The sequence below is a fragment of the Sinohyriopsis cumingii genome, chromosome 2 (genome assembly GCF_028554795.1).
Source record: "Sinohyriopsis cumingii isolate HCF-2022 chromosome 2, ASM2855479v2, whole genome shotgun sequence".
Taxonomy (NCBI): domain Eukaryota; kingdom Metazoa; phylum Mollusca; class Bivalvia; order Unionida; family Unionidae; genus Sinohyriopsis; species Sinohyriopsis cumingii.
This window is the reverse complement of record NC_142962.1, coordinates 11,525,456-11,550,701: the sequence shown is the minus strand read 5'-3', so window position 1 is coordinate 11,550,701 and position 25,246 is coordinate 11,525,456. Positions and strand designations below refer to the sequence as shown.

Sequence of the window (25,246 nt, the reverse complement as noted above, 5' to 3'; positions counted from 1 at the left end):
AACAGACAGATTGACAGAATTTGCTTCCAGCAGGAAGTAAAAAATGGAATGACTCTTACAAGAGCACAGTGAATGGCAGATTACAGGACTGCCCCAAGTTAAATAGTCCTCTATGTAGATCAGTTAAATTCTTGTGCAGAAATAATTTTTTCCTTTCAGTCAGTGACCTTGACCTTTGACATTTTGACCCCAAAATAAATTGACTTCATCCTTACCCTAACCGAAGCTGTCCACAAATTGTAGTCTAGGTCTGAAATGTAAAACTAATGTTATGAACAAACCATTTCTCTTCCACCACAGTTAACTTTTTACTTTTTCCCTTTTTCCCCAAATTCAGCAGGCTTCTTCCTTACCTTCAATGCAAGTCATCCATAAAGTTTGGTTCTGGTCTGTAAACAGAAATGAAGTTATGGTTCTTCCCTTCCCTGGGTGCAAGCCATCCACAACGTTTGGTAACCACAGATGAAAGAGACCTAAAGCTGTTGTGCATAAACTATTTTCTTCTTTAAATCAGAATGACCTTTGGCTTCTGACCCCAAAATTAATAGGATTCGTTCTTGTACCCCAAGTGCAAGCTATCCACAAAGTTTGATAACCATAGATGGTGGAAAATACAAGTTATTGTAAGGAACCTATTTCTCTTATTTCAAGACCACTTCATTGATATGCATGAATATCAGTTATTATCAAATTCATGTGACATCTTGATCATATGTATAAGCATAAATTGCAAGCTGATAATCAGTGATATCTGCCAATATTAGTGAGGTGTCCATATTAGTGAGGTGATCTTGTTTCTGATGGTTGAAATTTCTACAATTCTGGGGGCCATACCTTATGTTTATCTGACTTTAATTAAACTCATTTGAGAACTTGCTGAAATAACTTTTTATTCCAAACTTGATTATAACTTCATCAGAAATGTGGCTTTTGGAGTAGCCAGTCCGACACAAGACCACTTCATTAGTATGCACAGTTTTCACTAATTATCAAACTCATGCAAGATCATGATTGCATAAGCCTTACATTCCCAGTCTGATCAAAATATGGCTTCCAGGTTTTTAATAAGCTCAATCACTTAGATGAATGATCACTTTATTATCATGTGTGTATCTCACACACATGCATTATCAAACTTATTGACATCCTGAAGACATAATCTTACATTTTAAGCTTGATCAAAATTGGATGAAAATTATGACCTGTGCAATTTAGATACAACATCAACTCATTAATTATATTCAGATTTCACTCCTTTTTCGAATATGTCAAAACACTTTATAAGATTATATTCCATGTTTCATTAAAACTGGATGAGAATTATTGCCCCATGCAGAGTGGTATCAATTAATTGTTGATTGACAGATGACAGCTGACATATGATGGAAGCAGACCCAGAATACTTTACCTTACAGTTATGTGACCTAATTACAAGAGCACAGTGATTTGTCAACAATTGATGTGAGGGGCCAATGTATTTATTCTTGTACAATGCAGCATACCAAACAACCAGCATCATACACCCAGACTTATGGTTGCATAATGTGCTGGGAAATCAGCACAAGAACTGTGTAAACCATTCAAACATACTGAGCAAACAACACAGACTCTTATATGTTAGCATATTATGTGCCAGCAATTCTGGATGTATGCTTTTGGTAGCTGAGCACACATCAGACTCTACCAACTACATTAGAGGGGCTTTAATAGTTACCATATTGGACTCTACCAAATATATTAGAGGGAATCAGAGTTATCAAAGTGGACTCTACCAAATACATTGGAAGGACTGTAACAGCTGCGACATTGGAAACAATTATCACATGATAATCTTTTAATGCTATTATTCTGCTGTGTTTTTTGTTCTTATATTAATGCTGTAAGGAATATTTAACATTGCTTCCATCAAAACTCATGCACGAAACTGATAAAAAGACTGCATAATGTGGCAACCTGTACCATGCAGCAAATGTTACAGTCCATCTAGTGCTTTTACTAACACATAGGTGTCATGTGGATGATTCACACTGCATTCCCTGTTGTAACAGGACTGCATTGACACAGGCTTGTCCCTCTGTCGGCACATGTGTGGATCTACAATCTTCCTTTGTTCTCGGTCTATACATGAGATCACACGTCTTTGAAATCCTAAAATGACAAAAGAGAAAACTTAGAGATGAAGCTAGACCATCAAAAATATACTTTTTATTTCGTACCCATACCTCACACATATATCCACATTCACCACTGGGGATGTATTCAGGACCTGAAACTTGTTTGGTTATCGATTAATCCTAATTTATACCTACCATAACACAGCATGTCATGCTGAACACATGATGTTTTTACTCCCAAACCCCGTGACACAGCCATTTTTCGAAAAACACGATTTTCAGTAATGTTAAAAAAAGAAGAATAACCTCAACTTCTGTATATGCACATAACACGTAGCATGAATAGATTTTATCCATGAAACAGATTGATTTAAAGACAATAATAAGGACAGTAATAAAGACAGTAATAAAGACAATAATAAGTACAAGCTCATATTTCTTGATTTGTGTTGATAAAGTGATAAAGCATCAACACCCATATTAGAAAGAGGAATTTATTTCTGATACGTTACCTGTAAAAAAACATTAAACTCAATAATATTATGCCCCCCTCTTTCCTCCAATGAAACGGTTAGTCCCAAATGTGATGTATATTCATTTTTCAACAAGGACAAGCATATCTCATGGTCAGACTGCATTGGACAATGTTAATGTTATTCTGACCAGGATTCACTTGGAGAATCCAGCGAGAAGTTTGAACACCAGTAACATCCAGTCCCAAATGAGCATAGTGATGAACACTAATTACATTACATTCAAAGCCTCTATTGATCTACAGAGAGTATCAAAGACTGCATATAATTAAAGTCTATGTTTTTGCCACCCTATAGATTTTAAAGACAGAAACTGTCATTGTGGTTGTGGTTATGTGAGTGTTTGCATTTATGTATGGTGATGATATCTGACAGTACTAAGTCTACCAACTATTTCTCTTTTTGTTGTTGTTGTTGTTGTTGTTGTTGTAGGATTTAACGCCATTTTTCAGCACAAGATAGGCTATACATGGCGGCCAGAATAACTGGTGGAGGAAGAACCCTGGAAAACCCAGGGAAGAACCACCGACCCACGAGAAGCTACCGGCAGGCTTTCCCACGTACCAACATTAGCCGAGCCTTGGACTCGAACCCACGCAGACAGAGGTGAGATGGCAGTGATCCGTAACGGAGAGCGCTTTAGACCACTCGGCCACTCGGGGCCCCTCTCTTTTTGTATGTTTATTTGATGCTTGAACAAGACAGATTAGTCATTTTCTATAGCCTTATATGAAAAGTTACATTATTCTGAATCGGACAATGTCAATTGTTTTGGTCATGCCCACTGGCTACCCCTGAGACCTCACAACACACTTTTTGAATTTCAACAAATAAAAACCAACACTGTCTGGGAATATGGCAGTTATGTCTGATTTCACATGATATCAAATATAATCACCCTCTCAAATCTATCCACATAAGTGGTGCTCAAATTATGAGAACAGACTGATAGACAGACAGACAGATGGATATATGCATGGATGTATACATAAAAGTAACTATAAAGTCATGTTACTATGCTGCATAAATGACTCTCTCAAACGGCCTAAGTAAAGTGACAAATTTTTAATTTCTAATTTTATTTTAGCTTGTGAAATTCTAAATCCTTAGTTTAAGTAAGTGCCACCTAAACTATATACAAGGTTTGTATATGCCCAGTTTAAGACTATTAAAAAAAATAATTAGAAATCCCTGTTACATAAATCTTGTAAAGTGACATGAATAAAATGAGATTTCTTGGATTGCAAAGCATGATATAATTATAAAGTTGCACAAGTACATGTACCTTTTTTGGGGTCCATATTACCAATCTTTAGTAAAGAAAACCAACAAAAATCATGCAAAGTGTAGAATAATAGTAAAGTAAACCTTAAGAAACCAAAGTGCAGCATAATGATAAAGCAAACCTGCAGACACCAAAATGTTGGATATTGGTAAAGTAAACCTGCAGACACCAAAGTTTTGGATAATGGTAAAGTAAACCTGCAGACACCAAAGTTTTGGATAATGGTAAAGTAAACCTGCAGACACCAAAGTGTTGGATAATGGTAAAGTAAACCTGCAGACACCAAAGTGTAGGATAATGGTAAAGTAAACCTGCAGACACCAAAGTGCAGCATAATGATAAAGTAAACCTGCAGACACCAAAGTGTTGGATAATGGTAAAGTAAACCTGCAGACACCAAAGTGTTGGATAATGGTAAAGTAAACCTGCAGACACCAAAGTGTTGGATAATGGTAAAGTAAACCTGCAGACACCAAAGTGTTGGATAATGGTAAAGTAAACCTGCAGACACCAAAGTGTAGGATAATGGTAAAGTAAACCTGCAGACACCAAAGTGCAGCATAATGATAAAGTAAACCTGCAGACACCAAAGTGTTGGATAATGGTAAAGTAAACCTGCAGACACCAAAGTGTTGGATAATGGTAAAGTAAACCTGCAGACACCAAAGTGTTGGATATTGGTAAAGTAAACCTGCAGACACCAAAGTGCAGCATAATGATAAAGTAAACCTGCAGACACCAAAGTGTAGAATAATTAGAATGATGGTAAAGTAAACCTGCAGAAACCAAAGTGTAGAATTATGGATTATAGCTCCTCTAAATGATGAAGCAGAACTTTGAAAATTAAATTCATATGAGGTCTCATAAATATTAAACTGCATAATAACTTTGGCTGAAATCAAGTCATCCTTGGTAAAGTAAACCTGTAGAAATAAATGCTTTAGAGTTGGGGTCACCATAGGTTACAATCATTCTAGATGACAATGTGGAAACACTGGTTACTAAACAAAAAGTTGTCAATACAATTTTCTTTTGTATGCTATATGAAGTTTTAGTAAAACAAATATTAAAAGTTTGCGATTTCTAAGAGAAGATAATGTCTTGACATTTAAATAGCTTTAAAATTTGTGTTAAATAATGATTGCTGAGTCCTTCAAGCCACCTGAGCCGATTGCCAACTGGGACAAGTATCTCACTTGTCCAAATTCTATTTTCAAATGTCACTTACAAAGGACAACTACTGAAGGTCAGATATGGAGAAAGACTTTGATTGGCAAATTTGTTATGCTTTTTATAGAACAGCATGTACAAAATTACATACCCATTGCTTAGGTGCAGTTTACTCCCAGTGAATTCCCAAATTTAAGGATAAAAATATTCTGAGCAAGATTACATTATCTCCCACTTGATTTAGACTTAGTTTCATGTGTGACATTCTAGAATGAATCAAACAACCATTACTGCTGAAATGAATTATGGGTCACTTATTTCAGTGAACATAGCAGTTTTTGCAATTACACCTTGTGATTCTATAAAATATGAAGAAGTATTTGTTTCATTATTACTTGAGGAAGAAAAGTGCAAGACATTTTGATACCAAAATTTAAAAACTGTCCATCCTGGGAGTACAAGATAGGTTTGTTCTGGTTTGGTGTTGTATGGCACAGCAATACAAGTAGATTATTAACTGCCAAGGCAACTGGACTAAAGTGACTTACCCAATTACACACCATAATAGCATACAATGTCTGATCTTGTGGTAGGATTAGAATCTGCAGCATTCTGGTCATGTGTCCAGCATGCTAGCATGACAGAGCCACTGCAGTTCAGTATCATTATGAGCACTACAATTACTTTTGAGTGTCATTATGAGCAGTGATTACTGCTCAGTATCATTATGAATACTGTGATAACTGCTTAGTATCATTATGAGCACTTCAATTGCTGTTCAGTATCATTATGAGCTCTGTGACTACTGCTCAGTCTTATTATGAGCGCTTCAATTACTCTTCAGTATCATTGAGCTCTGTCAATTATTGATCAGAATCATTATGAACACTGTAATTACTGCTGTTCAGTATCATTATGAGTACTTTAATTACTGTTCACTGTCATAGCAAGTAATGTGATTACTGCTCAGTATCATTATGAGCACCATATTACATATTACTACTCAGAATCATTATGAGCACTGTGATTACTGCTCATCATTATGAACACTTCAATTACTGTTCATTATCATTTCAAGTACTGTGACTACTGCTCAGTATCATTGCAAGTACTGTGACTACTGCTCAGTATCACTATGAGCACCGTGATTACTACTCAAAATTATTATGAGCACTGTAATTACCACTCAGTACCACTATGAGTACTGTGATTACTATTCAATATCATTATGATCACTTCAATTATTGTTCAAAATCATTATGAGCTTTGTGATTACTGCTCATCATAAGTATGAGCAATTTAATTACTGTTCAGTATCATTATGCTCTGTCAATTACTGATCAGTGTCATTATGAGCACCATGATTACTGCTCAGAATCATTATGTGCACCTTGATTACTGCTCATCATCATTATGAGAATTTCAATTACTGTTCAGTATCATTTCAACTACTCTGATTACTGCTCAGTATCATTATGAGCACTTCAATTATTGTTCAGAATCAGTATGAGCTATGTAACTAGTGCTCATTATAAGTATGAGCAATTTAATTACTGTTCAGTATTATTATGAACACCAAGTACTACTTACTATCATTATGAGCACTGATTACTGTTCACTATCATTATGAACTCAGTGACTGCTTCTCACTGAATTCCAGCCATCCTTAAAGCAATCAAGCCATCACTAATCCTTCTAATTTTTTCCCTCCTAACTTCTTTTTTCCAGTAACTAATAAGAAGTAATGCATCAAATATCAACATTGTAAAATATTATTTTATGAGGTATGAGGTAAGGGAAGGGGCCCTTATTTATCTTGAAGTGAAACCCCATGTCAACAACACTATCATATCTGAAGTAACAGCAAAGAGAAGATTTTTAATATGTCCACTATGGCAGCTATTTGATGTTAGATCAGCGCTATTTTTATTTCAGTAATTCAACATGCCAAAAGAAGTCTGTCAGTGAAAAGGGAAGTTTTGTAGGCTGGTAAAACTAATTGTAATGATGAAAAACTTACCTGCAACTAATGCATAATTAAACTTTCCTGGATAGAATTTACCCTTTTCTGTATAATAAGAATTCATCCTCCCATAGGGTGACTTTCTGGAAGATTCCAGAAGAAATAAGGGTATATGAAGAAGACAGTGTGAGATTGCCAAAACGCAGATTTCGTTGCATCTTCCAAAGATAAACCAGTTAGATAAACCTCATGAGCTTTAACCTTCATGAATGAAAGGTCCCTCTTTGTAAGGGACTGATAAGCTCTTTTGATTGTCCTGACAATCACCTTGAAATAGTGGAAGCCGAAATATCAACTGAACCCTTAACAATGAGAAAAAGACTCTTTCTGCCCTTTTTTCCTTCCAGAAGCTGCCAAAATGAAATGTAAGGGCCTAACTGGGCATACAAGTTAACCTTGATCATCCCCAGCAGAGATACAGCTGAGACTGGGGATCTCAACAGGAAGCAGAGTAAAGACAAGAACTGGATTTTGCTAAACAAAGGTTGGCAAATAACAGAAACTGACTCCAAGTTGCCATTCAACCACAGCAGTCTAGTTCTATGCATGGGGCATGGAGTTCACTCCAACTGTAATTTTGGCTAAGGTGTCCACTTTTTAGATAAACAAAACCTAATTTTGGCTCAGGTGTCTGCTTTATAGAGAAACAAAATAAATTTTAACAGGTATGAATCTGAAGTCAAATTATCAATGTTTAAAATTTCAGGATGGTCTGGATCAATACAAGGTTACATAATTTTCCTAGCTTCTGAGTAAAGCAACTACCCCATACCATTTATGCATGTTTTTGACAAATATTTTCTATAAGGATGTGCTCATATCACATATTCTTGTGTACAAATTAAGTCCAAATGCAAACTGCACACTCATATTTTCTGGCAGATCTAGGTCTATGCAGTTTGTTCAGAGTAATCTTTATAACAAAGATCATAGACCCTGGTATGCCAGTAGATCATACAACAGCAGATCAGGGTCTATGTTTTTTGCATTTGAACTCAACTTAAAAGAGGGTATATACAGTACTTCCATCCGGATCATAACTATATAAATACACATCACCAAAAGCACTAAAATTCATGCTAAGTTAATCATCCCTCAAGTAATACACAACACTGGAACCATTAAAAGTCAAGCTAAGTTAATCATCCCTCAAGTAATACACAACACTGGAACCATTAAAATTCATGCTAAGTTAATCATCCTTCAAGTAATACACAACACTGGAACCATTAAAAGTCAAGCTAAGTTAATCATCCCTCAAGTAATACACAACACTGGAACCATTAAAAGTCAAGCCATGTTTAGCATTCCCCAAGTAATACACAACACTGGAACCATTACAATTCATGTTATGTTTAGCATCCCCTACGTAATACACAACAATGGAAGCACACAAATTCATCCTACATTCTGATTTAGCATCCTCTAAGTAATACACAACGCTGAAAGCACTAAAATTCATGCTATGTTAAGTGTCCCCCAGATAATACACAACACTGAAAGCACTAAAATTCATGCTATGATAAACGTTCCCCAGATAATACACAACACCCGAAGCACTAAAATTCATGATACATTCAGCATCCCCAAGGTAATACACAACACTGGAAGGACAAACAAACATTCAGAGTCAAACTAGATATATTATATATAAATATATAAATTTTAATCTCAACCGACTAAATACCCGCAAGCAAAATCCATCCTATGAGATTTCTTTAGACAAATAATGTCCCCCCCCATTTCTACCCCCAACCAATCATAACCAGTTATAATAGGTCATCAATCAACTTCATTCCATATTGACCCTGTTGCTGAGGAACAAAGAGGAAAGACAACAACTGGCTAGCTCAGTTATCTGCATCCTGATGTCCCATTGACCCTTGACATCAAGATCTACCCCTGCTGATGGACAGTGCTGCATCAGTTTAGGAAATCACCTGAATCTCTGGGTCAACACTAAGGAATTATCATACCTTGTCCACATTTTCGTGAGCAACCTGTCCAGTCTCCAAATGACCACATGTACCGCTCTAAACTTTCCCTTACACCGCTGAAATATTCAGGAAGTCCTTGTATTACACCATCTTCTTGGTCCTTTGTCAAATTCCCATGTGCATTTTTAGGCCATATGCTTCCAGTTTGAGTACTGCTGACTGGTTCTCTACCTTTACTGTCAATCATGTGATTGTCATATTCCAGTCCATCATTGTTGTTGTTAGAATCTACTTTGAAACTGTCAGTACTGATTAAATTATTCTGTTGAACGTTTTGAATTTCTTCCTTGAGGTCAAGATCTTTAAGGGTCAATACATTTGACCCTTTTGATTCTAGTGATTCTGCTTCATTCTGTTCATTTGCTGATCTTTGCTTATGTATCTCTAACTGCAATTTCTGGCCTTTAGATGGTTTCTGATTTTTGTGATGACTTTTTCGTGGATTTATGGATAAATCATTTTGGACACTTTTGTAATTATATGAAATGCCTGGATTCCAATCCCCTTGATTGTACATCTGAAATAAAATTCGCATCTATTATCATCTCAAATAAATATATTCCAAGAGATTTATTGTAAAAACACACAAAAGTCCCAATTTCCTTAATACTCTGCTTACCCATTCAGGTATACATCCACATGTATACAACAGCGGCAAAGTGAAATAAACTGATAAAACTGTTCTTTACAGGGGTTTTTCTTTTGATTCTTGTTTACCTCGGCTTGGCCACAGGAAGTTTTGGCCATGCAAACCAATTTCAGACAAATGGCAATTTCTGTGCGATATTCTTTTACCCTGGAAATTTTTTGCAGGAAGATTAAATAGAAAATTATAGCTATTGAATGGGGAGCACACCGAAGTGTCATCTTCCTATCAAACAAGATATTGTATTGGACTGCACTTTGCTGCATTTTATCTTACATTGCCGATCTGGTGTTTGATACAGATGTTCAATTTGTAATTCCATATTAAACATTCTGTATCATACATCTAAAATTTCAGTATCACACACCCAGCCAGGATCTACTTTTACAACTGGAAATATTCAATAATACTCCACTTATAAAAAATCAGGAGTTATTTATTACTCTATATTTTAAAATATTAAAAAATGTGACTTTAAGAAATACTGTCATGCTGGGTAAGAATTGCCATTTTTGGAGATAATGGGAGATGTCCATAAGTAGCAATGAGCAGTTTATGTGCATTTCACACAGAGTTCTCAGATGAAACTGGTGTGCAAAGTGACATTAAAACAGAGAGAGAGAGCCCATCTAAAATACTAAACTTACTAAAACCATCTCAGCTTTAGATCTTCAAAAATATGGTTTGCGGGATCAATATTTTCTAAGGAGCAAAGTTTATTTGGAGGGACTTACAATTTGGATATCAAAATCAAAGATGGAATCGAATTTGTTTCATTAATCTGAGGATAAAACTGAAAATCATTTACAACATAAAGGTTGACATATCACAGAGAGCAGCAGGTGTTTTGAGTGTGATACAAATCTGCAAGAATTACATCATGTTAGAATGTTGTACAGACTTTTTCATCAATGAGGCACATGATGGGAACTATATGTTTATATTTTAAATTCTTGCACCTGTTCAAGAAGAAAACAGAACAATATTGCAATATTACTTAGACTTTTCTTGTTAAAATATATCCAAATGAACATTAAAAACGGAGTACATTTGTTAGAGAGAGACAGACTCTTCAATTTCTTAAAAATATATCCTTAATTATCACTTCAAGTTCAAATCATCAAAAATTTCTTGTATTAAATGAAGGCGTAGAAATAGAGATTTTGAAAGTACTTTAAATTAATAAGTTTTCTGTACAACGTTGAATGTATTTAGTTACTGTTAGTCTGTGAAATTTGCTTGAAAGCAGAGTGTCTATTCAGTAAGCAGAGTAAAAAGGTCACTTACTTAGTAACAAAGTGCTTGTTCCAAGTCAGGGGAAAGAACTTGTTTGATACAGCATAGGAACATTTGTCTCTGCCTGATGGTCTTGACATTGCTATGTGGAATCAAACTAATTAATTCTACCCAACTGAACAAGACAGTTTTGCTTGTATACAGCATTGAATATCCTCATATAGTAGGACTATATACCGTGTCAATTAGCAAAGGACCACATCCTCTTGCACCTTCAATTGATACGATCATCGATACTTACATAAACAGTGATATTGTGAGCAGTTGGCCCCACTGCTTGAAGCTGCCCTTGTTGTTCATGAGTATTAAAAAGAAATACGGTATCTGCAAAAATGTACTCAGCCTCTTTAACATCTCGTGCCAACACCATCTGAAGCCCACTGTCATCGACAAGCACTGAAAAAAAATGAGATTTAAAAAACGAGTCTTTAATACCATTAACAACAAACAAATTTAGTGCATTTTTGTTATACCCCCTACTTCATCTGCTTCAGTGAGGTCAAAAAACTGTACCATGGTGAGCTGTGACATTGAAATTTGCAGGGATCTACCTGCAGGGATGGACCAGTACCAGTTTGAAAGAAAATTAAAACAGATACAGTTAACTGAATTCATTTTTAAATAGGTTTCCTATTTGACCAACTGAAATACATAATTTGTCTTGGACCAAGAGGAGTATTAAGAAATATTTGGTCAATGATTATTTTTAGTAGCCCCTTAAATTTTCAAATGGTCCAATGTTTTCCTTCATTTTGCATTGCTTTATATTGGAAAGTGTATTAATAAAGAAGTTTACCAAGTTTCATCCATTTCATTCAAACATTTTCAAAGTTAGAGAGCAAAAAGGAACAATGTGCAAGAAAACTGAAAATAGTGACCTGTGACCTTGACCATGATGATAGAACCTAATGAGCCATGTGACACACCTAGCCATGTGACACACCTAATTATGTTTTATATATCTGATGCACCCTAATAATATGTATAAAAATATAACTTCACAGTCCCATGATGCAATGACAAACTAGATTCTACCTCTTTCGTTATAGTTCTTCATACACTTTCTTTTTTATTTGTAAGAATTGTAGAAATTATACTGCTGAAGATTTGTGTTGGTAGGAATTGTAAAAATTATACTGCTGAAGTTTTGTGTTGGTAGGAATTGTAGAAATTATACTGTTGAAGTTTTGTGTTGGTAGGAATTGTAGAAATTATACTACTGAAGGTTTGTGTTGGTAGGAATTGTAGAAATTATACTGTTGAAGTTTTGTGTTGGTAGGAATTGTAGAAATTACACTGCTGAAGGTTTGCGTTGGTAGGAATTGTAGAAATTATACTGTTGAAGTTTTGTGTTGGTAGGAATTGTACAAATTATACTGATGAAGTTTTGTGTTGGTAGGAATTGTTGAAATTATACTGTTGAAGTTTTGTATTGGTAGGAATTCTAGAAATTATACTGCTGAAGTTTTGTGTTGGTAGGAATTGTAGAAATTATACTGCTGAAGGTTTGTGTTGGTAGGAATTGTAGAAATGAAGTTTTGTCTTGGTAGGAATTGTAGAAATTATACTGCTGAAGTTTTGTGTTGGTAGGAATTGTAGAAATTATACTGTTGAAGTTTTGTGTTGGTAGGAATTGTAAAAATTATACTGTTGAAGTTTTGTCTTGGTAGGAATTGTAGAAATTATACTGCTGAAGTTTTGTGTTGGTAGGAATTGTAGAAATTATACTGCTGAAGTTTTGTGTTGGTAGGAATTGTAGAAATTATACTGCTGAAGTTTTGTGTTGGTTTGAATTGTAGAAATTATACTGTTGAAGTTTTGTGTTGGTAGGAATTGTAGAAATTATACTGTTGAAGTTTTGTCTTGGTAGGAATTGTAGAAATTATACTGCTGAAGTTTTGTGTTGGTAGGAATTGTAGAAATTATACTGCTAAAGTTTTGTGTTGGTAGAAATTGTAGAAATTATACTGTTGAAGTTTTGTGTTGGTAGGAATTGTAGAAATCATAATGTTGAAGTTTTGTAAAAAGCAGGACAATCATAAGAAGACATGATTCATTTATCCCAAGTCTCTTACCAACAACAACAGCAACATCAGCTGTGAAGTATTGTTGCTGATGCAACTGATTTTAATGTTTGAAACAAGAGAAAGATTTGTTGTTGTTTCTTTGTTTGTTTTACAGTTAGGTCATTTAATGATGAAGCAGCTGGAGAAAAGTACATTGCCCAAGAACACAGCATAGTAGCCATCATGGGCTGATACAATGGTAGGATTCGAACTCCAACCCTTTTGACTGCATGTTCAGCATGCAAACCACAGTCATAATGGCTTTACAACATGCAGGAGGATATAGTAGGCCTATTCTAATTCCTCAAGCTTCCAAAGGAAGCCTGGAGCAAAGAAAGAGAGAGAGAGAGAGAGAGAGAGAGAGATAGACATACAGAAACAGAGAATTACCAAGAGTATTTAAAGTTGGTCCCAGGTCTTTAATCTCAACAGTAACAGACCCAGCCGGTATTGTTACAACTTTGTTATAGCCTGAAAAAAAACAGCATATACATACATATATTCATATATACTCATATATATACGTCCATCCATCCATCCATCCATCCATCATCCATCCATCCATCCATCCATACATACATACCACTGTCTAAAAGTATTCCCATCAGACTTAAAGACTCTCAGAATACACAGCAGAAAACTACCAAAGACTCGTTTGTAGAGAAGTCAAATAATGTTTGATTCCATGTGACTGCTTGGCCAACAAACAGAGTGGGTCATGAATTTAATTAGTTAAATTGCATAAATAGGAAAGAAATGTACATTATGAAGAGTTAATTACATTACTGCTATAATATCTCTATCATTGTAGATAGTAATTGAAGAGTTCAGTATTACATTACTGCTATAATATCTCTATCATTGTAGATAGTAATTGAAGAGTTCAGTATTACATTACTGCTATAATATCTATTTTTGTAGATAGTAATTGTTAAGTTCAGTATTACATTAAGCAAGGAAGCTGTTAGTACCATTTTTGTAAGTCTTTGGTATGACTCGGCTGGGGATTGAACCCACGACCTCCTGCATCTGAGGCGGACGCTCTAACCACAAGACCACCAGAGCGGTATGTATGTCTGTATGTGTGTGTGTGTGTGTGTGTGTGTGTATGACTGATGTATGTATATATGTCTGTTTGTATGTGTGTGTGTGTGTGTGAATAGGATTTTTAACGTAGCTTTAACAATTTTTCCGTCATATTGCTACGATGTCTGTAGTGTGCCAGTTTATAGTGATGTCTAGCATGGGGGCATCATGCCACAGACATGTAGCATGATGTCCCACCCAGTCACATTATCCTGACACCAGGCCAACCAGTCCTAACACTAACCTCTTATGCTGAGCGCCAAGCAAGGCAGCTGTTAGTACCACTTTTGTAAGTCTTTAGTATGACTCTTCCGGGTATAGAACCCATGACCTCCCGCATCTGAGTTGGACACTCTAACCCCTAGGCCACCGGAGCAATTTTAAAGATAGTATTTGTTAAGTTCAGTATCACATTACTGCTGAAAAATTATATCTTTGTAGATAGTAATTGTTAGGTTCAGTATTACATTACTGCTAAAAAATTCTATCTTTGTAGATAGTAATTGTTAGGTTCAGTATCACATTACTGCTGAAAAATTCTATCTTTGTAGATAGTAATTGTTAGGTTCAGTATCACATTACTGCTAAAAAATTCTATCTTTGTAGATAGTAATTGTTAGGTTCAGTATTACATTACTGCTAAAAAATTCTATCTTTGTAGATAGTAATTGTTAGGTTCAGTATTACATTACTGCTATATCTCTATCTTTGTAGATAGTAACTGTTAAGTTCAGTATTACATTACTGTTATAATATATCCATCTATCTTGTTAAGTTCAGAACCACTTAAAATGACAGTTATATAGGAAATTTGCCAGATTGGAATGGCTGTTGTGAACAGGTGACCACTGAATTAAGGTGATTGTTAGGACAGGTATGATATTAAAATACATGCATATAAATGTCCTGTATGTAATGGTCACCTGCCTTCTGGGTCAGTGGCAAGATATTACCTAAACAAACAGCAATTTCTCCCTGCCTTAAATGGTCACTAGGCTGTACCTGCAGTGACCATATAAACTATGCAAACTGAATTCTTTGCTTCATGAGGATAGTATTCCATTATTTATATAATGAAATATCATGTGAAGTGCAAACATTCCTTATTTAATTTGTACTCAATACTCATGATTATGATTAGAGTAGAGGATTGGGGCAATTCATTTGCTGGGTGGTGGAAAAATTTTAGTCTTGTTATTCCAGCAGAAATGAAAGTTGTCTTTTATCCCAGTGTAACTGTCATAATATGATGTCTTCATCTATTTGCCTGTAAATTAAAACCATCTCTGAAGTAAAAAGTTTGTCTTTCAGAAGAGATCTGAGTTATATCTCTTTTTCATAAAGGTCAGGGGTCATTCAATGTTTAAAACTTTTCCATAAAGGCAAACAATGTTTGGTTCATAGGTAAAAATGCCACATAGAGCTTCTAATGAAGTCCAGAGGCTTCCCTCATAAACCAACTATCTTTTGATCTATCAATTTGAGCAATTGGCAAATCCAGTTTTTATTTTGAAAGTGTGAACAGCTGTTTCTGAGCCTAATTTATACAAGTTGGTGAATCGGAGAGTCAGTCTTCTATTTTATAGTCATGTGTACACTGTCAATCAGTAGTGAAATTAGTGTTTTGTCAAAGTGCAAAAAGAAGATACGATCAGTAATTATTTTAAGTCACTGATGATTTATATTAAAAATTAAGTGAGAAAGATAATGTAATCCTGTGTGGAACATACATTTGTGAGAGAATAAAATATATGTATATTTAATGATCTTGTTGGATAGTACACACAAAACAATCCTATATAATAATAATAATAATAATAATAATAATAATAATAATAATAATAATAATAATAATAACAATATGTCTGTGTGTGATTTAGATTTGTAATGTAGCTTTAAAAATTATACTCATATTGCTATGATGTCTGCAGTGTTACAGTCTATAGTGATGTTTAGCACTGGGGTATCATGTCACAGACATGTAGCATGATGTCCCACCCAGTCACATTATCATGACACCAGGCCGACCAGTCCTAACACTAACATCTTAATGCTGAGCCAAACGAGGCAGCTTCTAGTACCATTTTTACCAGTCTCTGGTATGACTCTGCTGAGGTTCGAAAACCCGGGACCTCCCACATCCGAGGTGGACATTCAGACCACTTAGACAATGTTAATAATAATAATAATAATAATAATATTAATAATAATAATAATAATAATCCGTGAGTGTTATTTGTTCAAGAGATAATTCTGAAAAATGAACTTGTGTACAGAGGTCACATGTGTATAAATGTCAGTTTTGCCACTTCCCATGGGCGGCCACTAGTATATATATATATATATATATATATATATATATATATATATATATATATATATATATATATATATATATATATATATATATATATATATATATATATACATATTATAATTTTCATTTACCTGACAACAAAGTCTTCTTGTTAAAGATGCCTGAGTGGTCTATCAGTGAACAGGAAGTACCATCTCCACCACAAACCCCACAATTATCAAGGGTCATGTTTGAACCCAATTGACCATCACAACCTGTGTGCTGAAGATACAAACGGTCATTTCAAGAATTGTCACATTTTGTTTTTACAAATCTCTGCATAATGGTAAATCAATTAATACAAATTGCATACATCTCAAATTCATTATTTATTACTCAAAATGTTATTATGACAAAGTTTAATAATGTCATTTGTATACAATATTCCAAAATGGAAAGTCTTTTTATGACCAGCTTTTATAGTGTATTGGTATAATGCTATGTCCCCATTGGTTTTTGTAAATATTGGATCATAATATGTTGAACTTAGTACACATTCCAAGTTTAAATAATTTATGAATGTATGTCTCAGATGCATGAAAGAAGCTCAGTAATTTGAATGAATTGTGAACCATTCTCATTCTGGACAAACCACTTGCTTCTACTTAATTTTATTCCCATTTTCTCCTATAACATTACTTTATCCTATGTCAAAATTAATTATAAAAATTAATTTAAACAAGTTACAAGTGTAATTGGCATCTTTCAACAGAATACTTATTTTAAAATTCTGGTTTAGGCTGGCATTAGAGAAGATCAGATCTTTAAAGTTGTTTCATACTTTAAAGTACGCAGAGGGATAATTATAAATGTGTTTTTTTAATGTTTTATAGAAAGAACTTCCAAGTATTAAAATAATGAATCTTACCATACAGTTGCCATTTACACAGACAGAAAATGGCTGTTTCCCACAGGGTGTGCCATCTACTACCTTGCCACGAAGTTTCTGGTGTGTGGACAAGCCTTCTGCTTTGCAGAGCAATTCACAACTCTCTCCGCCTGATAATAATTAACAATTTCCCATTACTTATGATTTACAGAAAGACATATTTTATGCACTAAGTAAAGCTTAAGTTACACTATACCATAAAATAAAACATTCTGCAGAACACAGGATCTGGGAAGGAGATCGACATTCACTGACCCGATGTGCAGACGATCAGGAAGGAGACTGACATTCACTGACCCGATGTGCACACGATCTAGTTTATTTCACTGAAGGAAACTGTTAAAGTTATATTCATAAATATGTTAAAGGAGAGCGACAACCTCGATATTCACTCATCTGAGACAGATAAGAATTTGCTTCAGTTTTACCCAGGAACGTCATGCGGGTGTGCGTACAGGGGGCATTCCCCTCCCCCAATTTACATGTGCTGTAAAATTGATGTAGCGTATATACGAAAATTAACAAGCCCGTCAAGTTTTGCCTCCCCCCCCCCCCCCGAAAAAAGTTTAAATGACGTCCCTGGTTTTACCATTCATTTTAGCACAAACAGGTCTGGAGATCCTTACAGATATATTTTCTAACACATCGTATCATTTGAAAGCCATGTGTATAAACATGGATACCCCTTCCTATTTCTCAATATTGTAATTGGGTCGTGGCATTTGTATTAGGTATTAGTATTGACATGAGCATCAAAGGATACTCATGGAATACAAAATTTAACTATGTCACGAAAACAAGTAATTAACAATTGAACAAAAATTGATCTCTCTGCAAAACTTTTTTTGGGGGTGGGGTGCTAATGTATGAACACATCTTGAAGATTTTATTAAGCACATGCTTTATTTATGTATGTGGCATTTATAAAACACTATATTTATTTATGTATGCATAGATATACATAGATTTTTATGTCTACGCAACTGAAGCTCTTCAAAATAATTAATACAATATGGAAAAAACGACGTCGTTTAACACCAACAAAAATGTAGCTTGTTGTTAGTGATCGTGTTGTTATTGCAGTTTTTTGTTTTTAAAGATCTACTGAAACAACTTCAAGCAATTTAAATGCTTTAAAAACGGTTTCCTTCTAAATCACAATAAAGCTGTGGAACATTCCTAAAATATGATTGTATTATTCAAAGCAGCATTAATTTTCGTCTATTTTCATCTGACAGCATTATGAAAAATACAAGATTTATATGAGTGGCCATCCATTACCTTTCTCATACGGTGTCCATCTGTAGTATCGGCCATCAAAAGCAATATTATCAAACTCGGAACACCGCTCCGCTATGAAATCTGGGGAACCCCGGGAACAATCCTAGTGAAAAGAGATTCATGAAACAAGCAAATTATACATATGTACATCAATACATACATAAAAGCACCTAATATCACAATATTGTCTGCTATTGCCGGTAACGAGAGTTACTAAGCAAAGTAATATAAGCAACAGACCACTGACTTGCAAGTTACATTGTTATCTATATGTGGTTACTTCAGACTTGCAAGTTACATTGTTACCTATATGTGGTTACATCAGACTTGCAAGTTACATTGTTATCTATATATGGTTACGTCAGACTTGCAAGTTACATTGTTACCTATATGTGGTTACGTCAGACTTGCAAGTTACATTGTTACCTATATGTGGTTACGTCAGACTTGCAGGTTACATTGTTATCTACATGTGGTTACGCCAGATCTTCAACACGCTAAACTTAATGATATAATTAATTTCCACAACACATATTGCCACTTTGAAAGAGCACAAATAAAGGTACGAACACTTTAACTCATGTAATACAGAAATTATCATTAGTCTGTAAACACTTGAACTTGTTTAATACAAAAAGTACCATTAGTCTGTGAACACTTGAACTTGTTTAATACAAAAAGTACCATTAGTCTGTGAACACTTGAACTTGTTTAATACAAAAAGTACCATTAGTTTGTAAACACTGAACTAGTGTAATACAGAAATTACCATTAATTTTTTAACACTCGAACTTGAGCAATGCAGAAAGGAATGCTAGTCTGTGAACACTCGAACTTGAGTAATGCAGAAATTTCCATTAGTCTGGAAACTTTTGAACTTGTGTAAGACAAAAATTATCATTAGCATGTGAACACTTGAACTTGTGTAATGAAGAAATTACTTTTAGTCTGGAAACTCTTAACTTTATGCAGAAACTAGCTTTATTATCACCATCATTAAAATGCTCAGATCAAAAACGTTTTACTTTCACCCTGGGTTGCCAAATGGACTCAAGTGCACGTGTTTATAAATCACTAACACCTCACCTCCGTCCGCGCATGTTCGAATCTCAGCTAGGCCGATGCGGGTATGTTAGAAAGCTTGTCAGTAGCTTTCCACGGGTCAGTGGTTCTTCCCGAGGTCTTCCCGGGTTCTTCCTCCATCGAATATAATGGCTGCTGTGTATAGTCACATGCTGAAAATTGGTGCGAAACCCCATACAAACCGAAGAATATTATTTGTACCCCCTGAACTTTTGAATTTTCCCTTTCTGTGTATGTTCTTTTAATTGCGACATCTTTTTTATAAACTATATGTTGTCTTGTTCTTCATTCACATCTAAAAATACTCTTCCAGTTTTCATCTAGCATGATTAATTAGTTCGACAAATGGAAGCTGTCTATATTACAGAATGCCCAAATACACTGCATAGAATGCAATCTTGTATCTCTCTGTTTGAAACCAAAGACACTGCATAGAATGCAATCTTGTATCTCTCTGTTTGAAACCAAATACACTGCATATAATGCAATCTTGTATCTCTCTGTTTGAAACCAAAGACACTGCATAGAATGCAATCTTGTATCTCTCTGTTTGAAACCAAAGACACTGCATAGAATGCAATCTTGTATCTCTCTGTTTGAAACCAAATACACTGCATATAATGCAATCTTGTATCTCTCTGTTTGAAACCAAATACACTGCACAGAAATCAGATTCAGCTTGCAATGTACATGTCAGGCTATCCTATCCAATTCTGCAAACGTTTATTTATTTTAGCTTACTTGCCCATCCCAAAAGATGGTCGAAGAAAATGTAATTCTTCTTTAAATCACCCAACTGGTCCACATTTAAGAGTTGCATCCCCCTCCCCAACCCACTACTTTTCTAAATCTGTACATGATGAATACAGGAACTTCAGATAAGGGAATAATTTTAATCCCATTTGATTTCATGCTGCAGATTCATTGCAAACAAACATTTTTTTTTTCAAAGTATACCAATATGTACACAAGGGAATTATCTTTCTACATGTACAATTATACAGAATAAGAATAAGAAAAGAGAAAAAAATATATCCCCCTCTATCATAACACCAAATCTGACCTTCACACACGTCTTCCACTGATAACAGATAGTCAGGTAAAAAGCTACAGGAAAGAGACATTGCTGTTCCTCGGATGTTAACTTGATCACAAGAACTAATGGTATCAATGAAGTGCTCGTTTGCACATCAACAGGAAGTAAAACAGGTGTAAAAAGGTTGTGATATCTATCCATGTGTAATTCTAGTCTACCTTTATTCTCATTACAAATCCGAGTACACATTTTCAATGTACAGTAAGTTTAAAATTAACGTGAAATTTTATCATCACAGTTTTTAAAAGAAAAATAACTAAGTAAAATCCCTTTAAGGTACTGATGCTTTACTAAATGAAATGAATTTCCAGGAATTCAATAAAATACCATTTCTTCATTTAACTGCTGAGTGTTGAAACAGTATCTGATATTTCTCAGCAATAACAATATTTGAAAAATAGCTTTTTGTGGTACACATACTGGATGACATCTTGGCAACATTATCCTTTAGAACAAGGTGGACAGCATTCGAAGTCTTTCTGTGCAAACCCAATTTCATAAAAAATCATCAAGGCGGGGGAAGCAGTGACAAAAAGTTTCTAAGACAGTTCTCATGGTAGCCATATTGGATGTACATGCAACTGTACAATTTTCATTTAGGATCAACGTGGTAACATAAGAAGTCTGTAAACCTATGTTGATATAGCCATCCATTTGAAGAGGACTAGACATAACAATATTTTCAAGATGGCTGTGGTGGCGACCATACTGGATGTATGATATGCGCCATTTTCACTGAGACCAACTGGACATCATCAGGTGTCTTCTGGTGGAAAGCCCACATCAAGAGCAGTGATAACAAGATTTTAAGATGGCTGCCATGGTGGCCATATTGGATATCAGCTTGGCATAATTTTATTTCGGACAAGCCAGACATCGTGGAAAACCCCGTGTTGCTATGACCATCAGTTCAGAAGGGGTAGCGATAACAAGATTTTCAAGATGGCCACTGGCAGCTATGTTGGATATCTAAGCAGCATCATTTTCATTTAGGACCAACAACAGAGCATGAAATGAATGTGTGTATAAAGTCTCAAGCCAATCCCTTAACATAGTACCCTGGTTTCCTATGATGAACCGCACACCAGACCATGCATGCACTGTTGCATAGCAGATATCAGTGGAGAAAATCAAGACAGCGAAAGCAATACAAAAATGCACTGGCAATAAAGAAATAGCATAAAATCAATTATTTCCAGCTGTGTCACTACTGGCTTTGTCAACGTATCACACACAACTATGTCAATTGAAGAAGTCCCTTGTGTTTGTTTAAAGTGTCAATGTGCATTAATCATGTTCAGCCATTATTTAAGACTTGTGGTGGAGGGATATTGTGAGAGATTGCACAATTATATGATTGTACTTTAATTGTGGCAGAGATGCTTTACTTAAAAGAAAGTTTTATCTTTTATTTTATATTAAGTTCAACATTTTCAAATATACCGACTTGCCTGTCATGAAGTATACTTAATACTTTAAAATCCAATAATGGAACACATAATGGGGATTCGGCTAAGTGGGGTTAGCATAGTAATGTAATAATGGAACACATAATGGGGGTCAGGATTGGTGGGGTTACCTAGGTAGTGCAATAATGGAACACATAATAGGGGTTCGGATGGGTGGGGTTAGCTTGGTAATGCAATAATGGAACACATAATGGGGGCTGGGATGGGTGGAGTTAGCTTGGTGTGTGTGTGTGCGATTTATATTTTTAACATAACTTTAACAATTTTTCAGTTATATCGTTATGATGTCTGCAGTATGAGTAGTATATGGGGGCGATATACGGACAATGGGAGAATACAGTATAAAACACCCTGGGGTGATATACAAACAATGTTTTTCAGATCACCCTGGGGAGATATACGGACAATGGGAATTGAACACGGGGAATATTGGGCCTGTATATGGACAAGGGAAAATGAAGTTGTTGAATAGGGACAATAGAAATGGAACAGGTGAGGCGATGTTATGGTACTGGATACTGGTAACAATGTTGCAAGGGGCTGACCACAATCGGACCAAACAACGGGAAAAACATAGAATGCTTAGCGGGGTGGGAATGCGGGACATAGACATATATAACGCATACAAGAAATATATGGCAAAGAGAATACATTTCTTTTCGAGGCATATGGTTGTCCTGAAAAGGGCCTTTGGTTTTTATGTTACCATCATTCCGTTAACACAGAAGGCATCGCATACGTCTTTTCTTCCTCAAACTTCTTTTGTCTTCTGGACGGTAGATGAGGACTATCTTCAGACAGCCTTGTCTCTCCACATTGATATTTCTTTTCCAAAAGCTCGGATCGGTGATCAGGATAAATGTCCATGATGATCTGACATACATGGGTAAGTCCGGGTTGAACAGCATCGACGATACGAGGGTAGAGGACTCAACTTTGGGCCACATCTTGTGACAAGAACAGGTGAAAGGAATGAAATAAACTGCGGTTATTTCTAGTGGAAGAGCTGATCGAAACAGATTGAGTTTTTTCACCAATCCTAACACACGTTACAAAATTAAGTCACAGTGTGGAGTCTGTCTTCCAATCCGAAGAGAGCTGCCTGTGATGTCACATTCCCTATATAGATGCACTTGCATCTGTGCGCAATGAACCAATGCAACAGAGTTTTCAAACATGAAGGAAACTAAGAAGACAATGAATTTGGGTGCACCGGCAGTGGAGACGAGAAGCAATGGTATAGTAGCATCTACCAAAGTCAACACAGCCTTACTTCCAGAAGAGACCGATTTTAACTGGGATTCAGTTGATTTTCTTTCTTCTTCGCAAGAATTCGTTCCTGTACCAGCAAAAGCCAAACGATGACGGTACATTTAGATATTTTAGCAGAGTTAAGGAGTCTGAAACAAATGTATCAGACTTATTTATTGCGACCCAAGAGAAAAAGACCTTCCCACGCCAAACAGCCCAACCCTGTTACTACACCTGAGATACCACCCCATGTGATTTCTACCAAATCATCTATAGGAGCAATTCCAGAAGCAGGCATTGGCCCTTGCAAAGGCTTAAGGCAGTTAAAGCTGATTACATCCAGTTCCTTAGAGTTTTTTTATTATAAAAAAACAAACACCGAAATGTCTTTTTCAGGGCCACCCACTTCTCTCGAAAAGAGATAGTATTCATTTTTCTAAAATCAATTGAAACTCAAAATCCTTTTTTTACCCATGATGTACGTGTGTGAATGTGTGAGTGTAGGTCATTTTTATAAAAATCTGAAACTAAGAGACACTTGCATTTTCTGTCTGGTCTATTCGTGTACAAATTTTACAATCCAATTCAAAACACAAGACTTTAAAAAATTCATTGACTTCTTCCGTGTGTTTGTTCACTCTCTCCGTTTTCTTTTTAAAAATTCTTCACCTTCACGTTTTTCCTCCTCTACTTCCTCACTTTCTCCTTGTCTTCTTTTCTTCTTTTGTTTCTCTTTCTGCACGTATCTGGGTTCTTCCTTTTAGATGGGTACCTCTTCTTCCTGTTCTAATCCCCTCTCTTCCTCTTGCTCCTGTTGTTTTTGAGAGCAATCTGGAGACCAATGTCCTTTCTCTGGACAGTGATAACAGGTATCTTAACTTTTGTCTCTTCTGACACCTGTCTTGCTTTTTTATGGTAAGGACACTGTAGCTCAATGCCCTTTCTTCTTACAGATATAATTATCTTGACCTTTATCTCGAAAGGAGGGGTAAGAAAACTTTCGTATGACACCTCTTTTATGAGAGTGAAATGAATACTGGGAGGAAAGACAATGACCCTTTATATAGGAAGACACTGGTTTGATCCATGGCGTTTAAAATATAGTAATTTGACTTTTTGCAGTCAAGATGGAACAATCGCATCATTTCGTGAAGAAAGAAGAACTCAAAGAGGCAGAAACGTGATTTATTGCCTAGTACAGTAGCTTAAGTCTTGGCTCAAATTCATGCCAGCCATTTTGAAGATGACATGAGTGAGCCCGAATCCAGACCCAGAGATTCTACACCCAACCAAAGTCCACCATTATCTCCTCAAAAGCACTACCACATTCAAGAGATGGAAAGCACTCCTCTAGAAAATTCAGAACGACAGCCTATACGTACACAGTGAAGTGTAAAGATTTCAAGTCCGATGTACCGCTGGAAAAGCAGTAGGGTTCATTATCGAGTTGTGGGATTCTTTTATTTTGTTAACCAAACTGAAAGGACAATGTGAAGCCAAAGAAGACGATCTCTTGAGACTTTCCATTCAACATGACAGTCTGAAGTCCCCCGTTTGGATCCAGTTTAGCAGTCCATCAGAATTGACAATTTCTAAAGTCATTGA

The 25,246-nt window shown here is 35.6% G+C and overlaps 1 protein-coding gene across 2 annotated transcripts in view; it reads right to left on the bottom strand.

Moving 5' to 3' along the window:
• Positions 1-25,246, bottom strand: part of LOC149804337 (papilin-like) — a 469,456-nt gene that overhangs the window by 390,535 nt on the left and 53,675 nt on the right. For both annotated transcript variants that reach the window (XM_089939015.1, XM_089939025.1), the window contains exons 2-8: positions 18,743-18,845; positions 17,441-17,571; positions 16,665-16,794; positions 13,521-13,601; positions 11,306-11,460; positions 9,102-9,639; positions 2,001-2,148 (exon numbers count right to left, since the gene is read on the bottom strand). In XM_089939015.1, the coding sequence (XP_089795141.1) occupies positions 2,001-2,148; positions 9,102-9,639; positions 11,306-11,460; positions 13,521-13,601; positions 16,665-16,794; positions 17,441-17,571; positions 18,743-18,845 (1,286 nt within the window). The remainder of the gene's footprint in view (positions 1-2,000; positions 2,149-9,101; positions 9,640-11,305; positions 11,461-13,520; positions 13,602-16,664; positions 16,795-17,440; positions 17,572-18,742; positions 18,846-25,246) is intronic.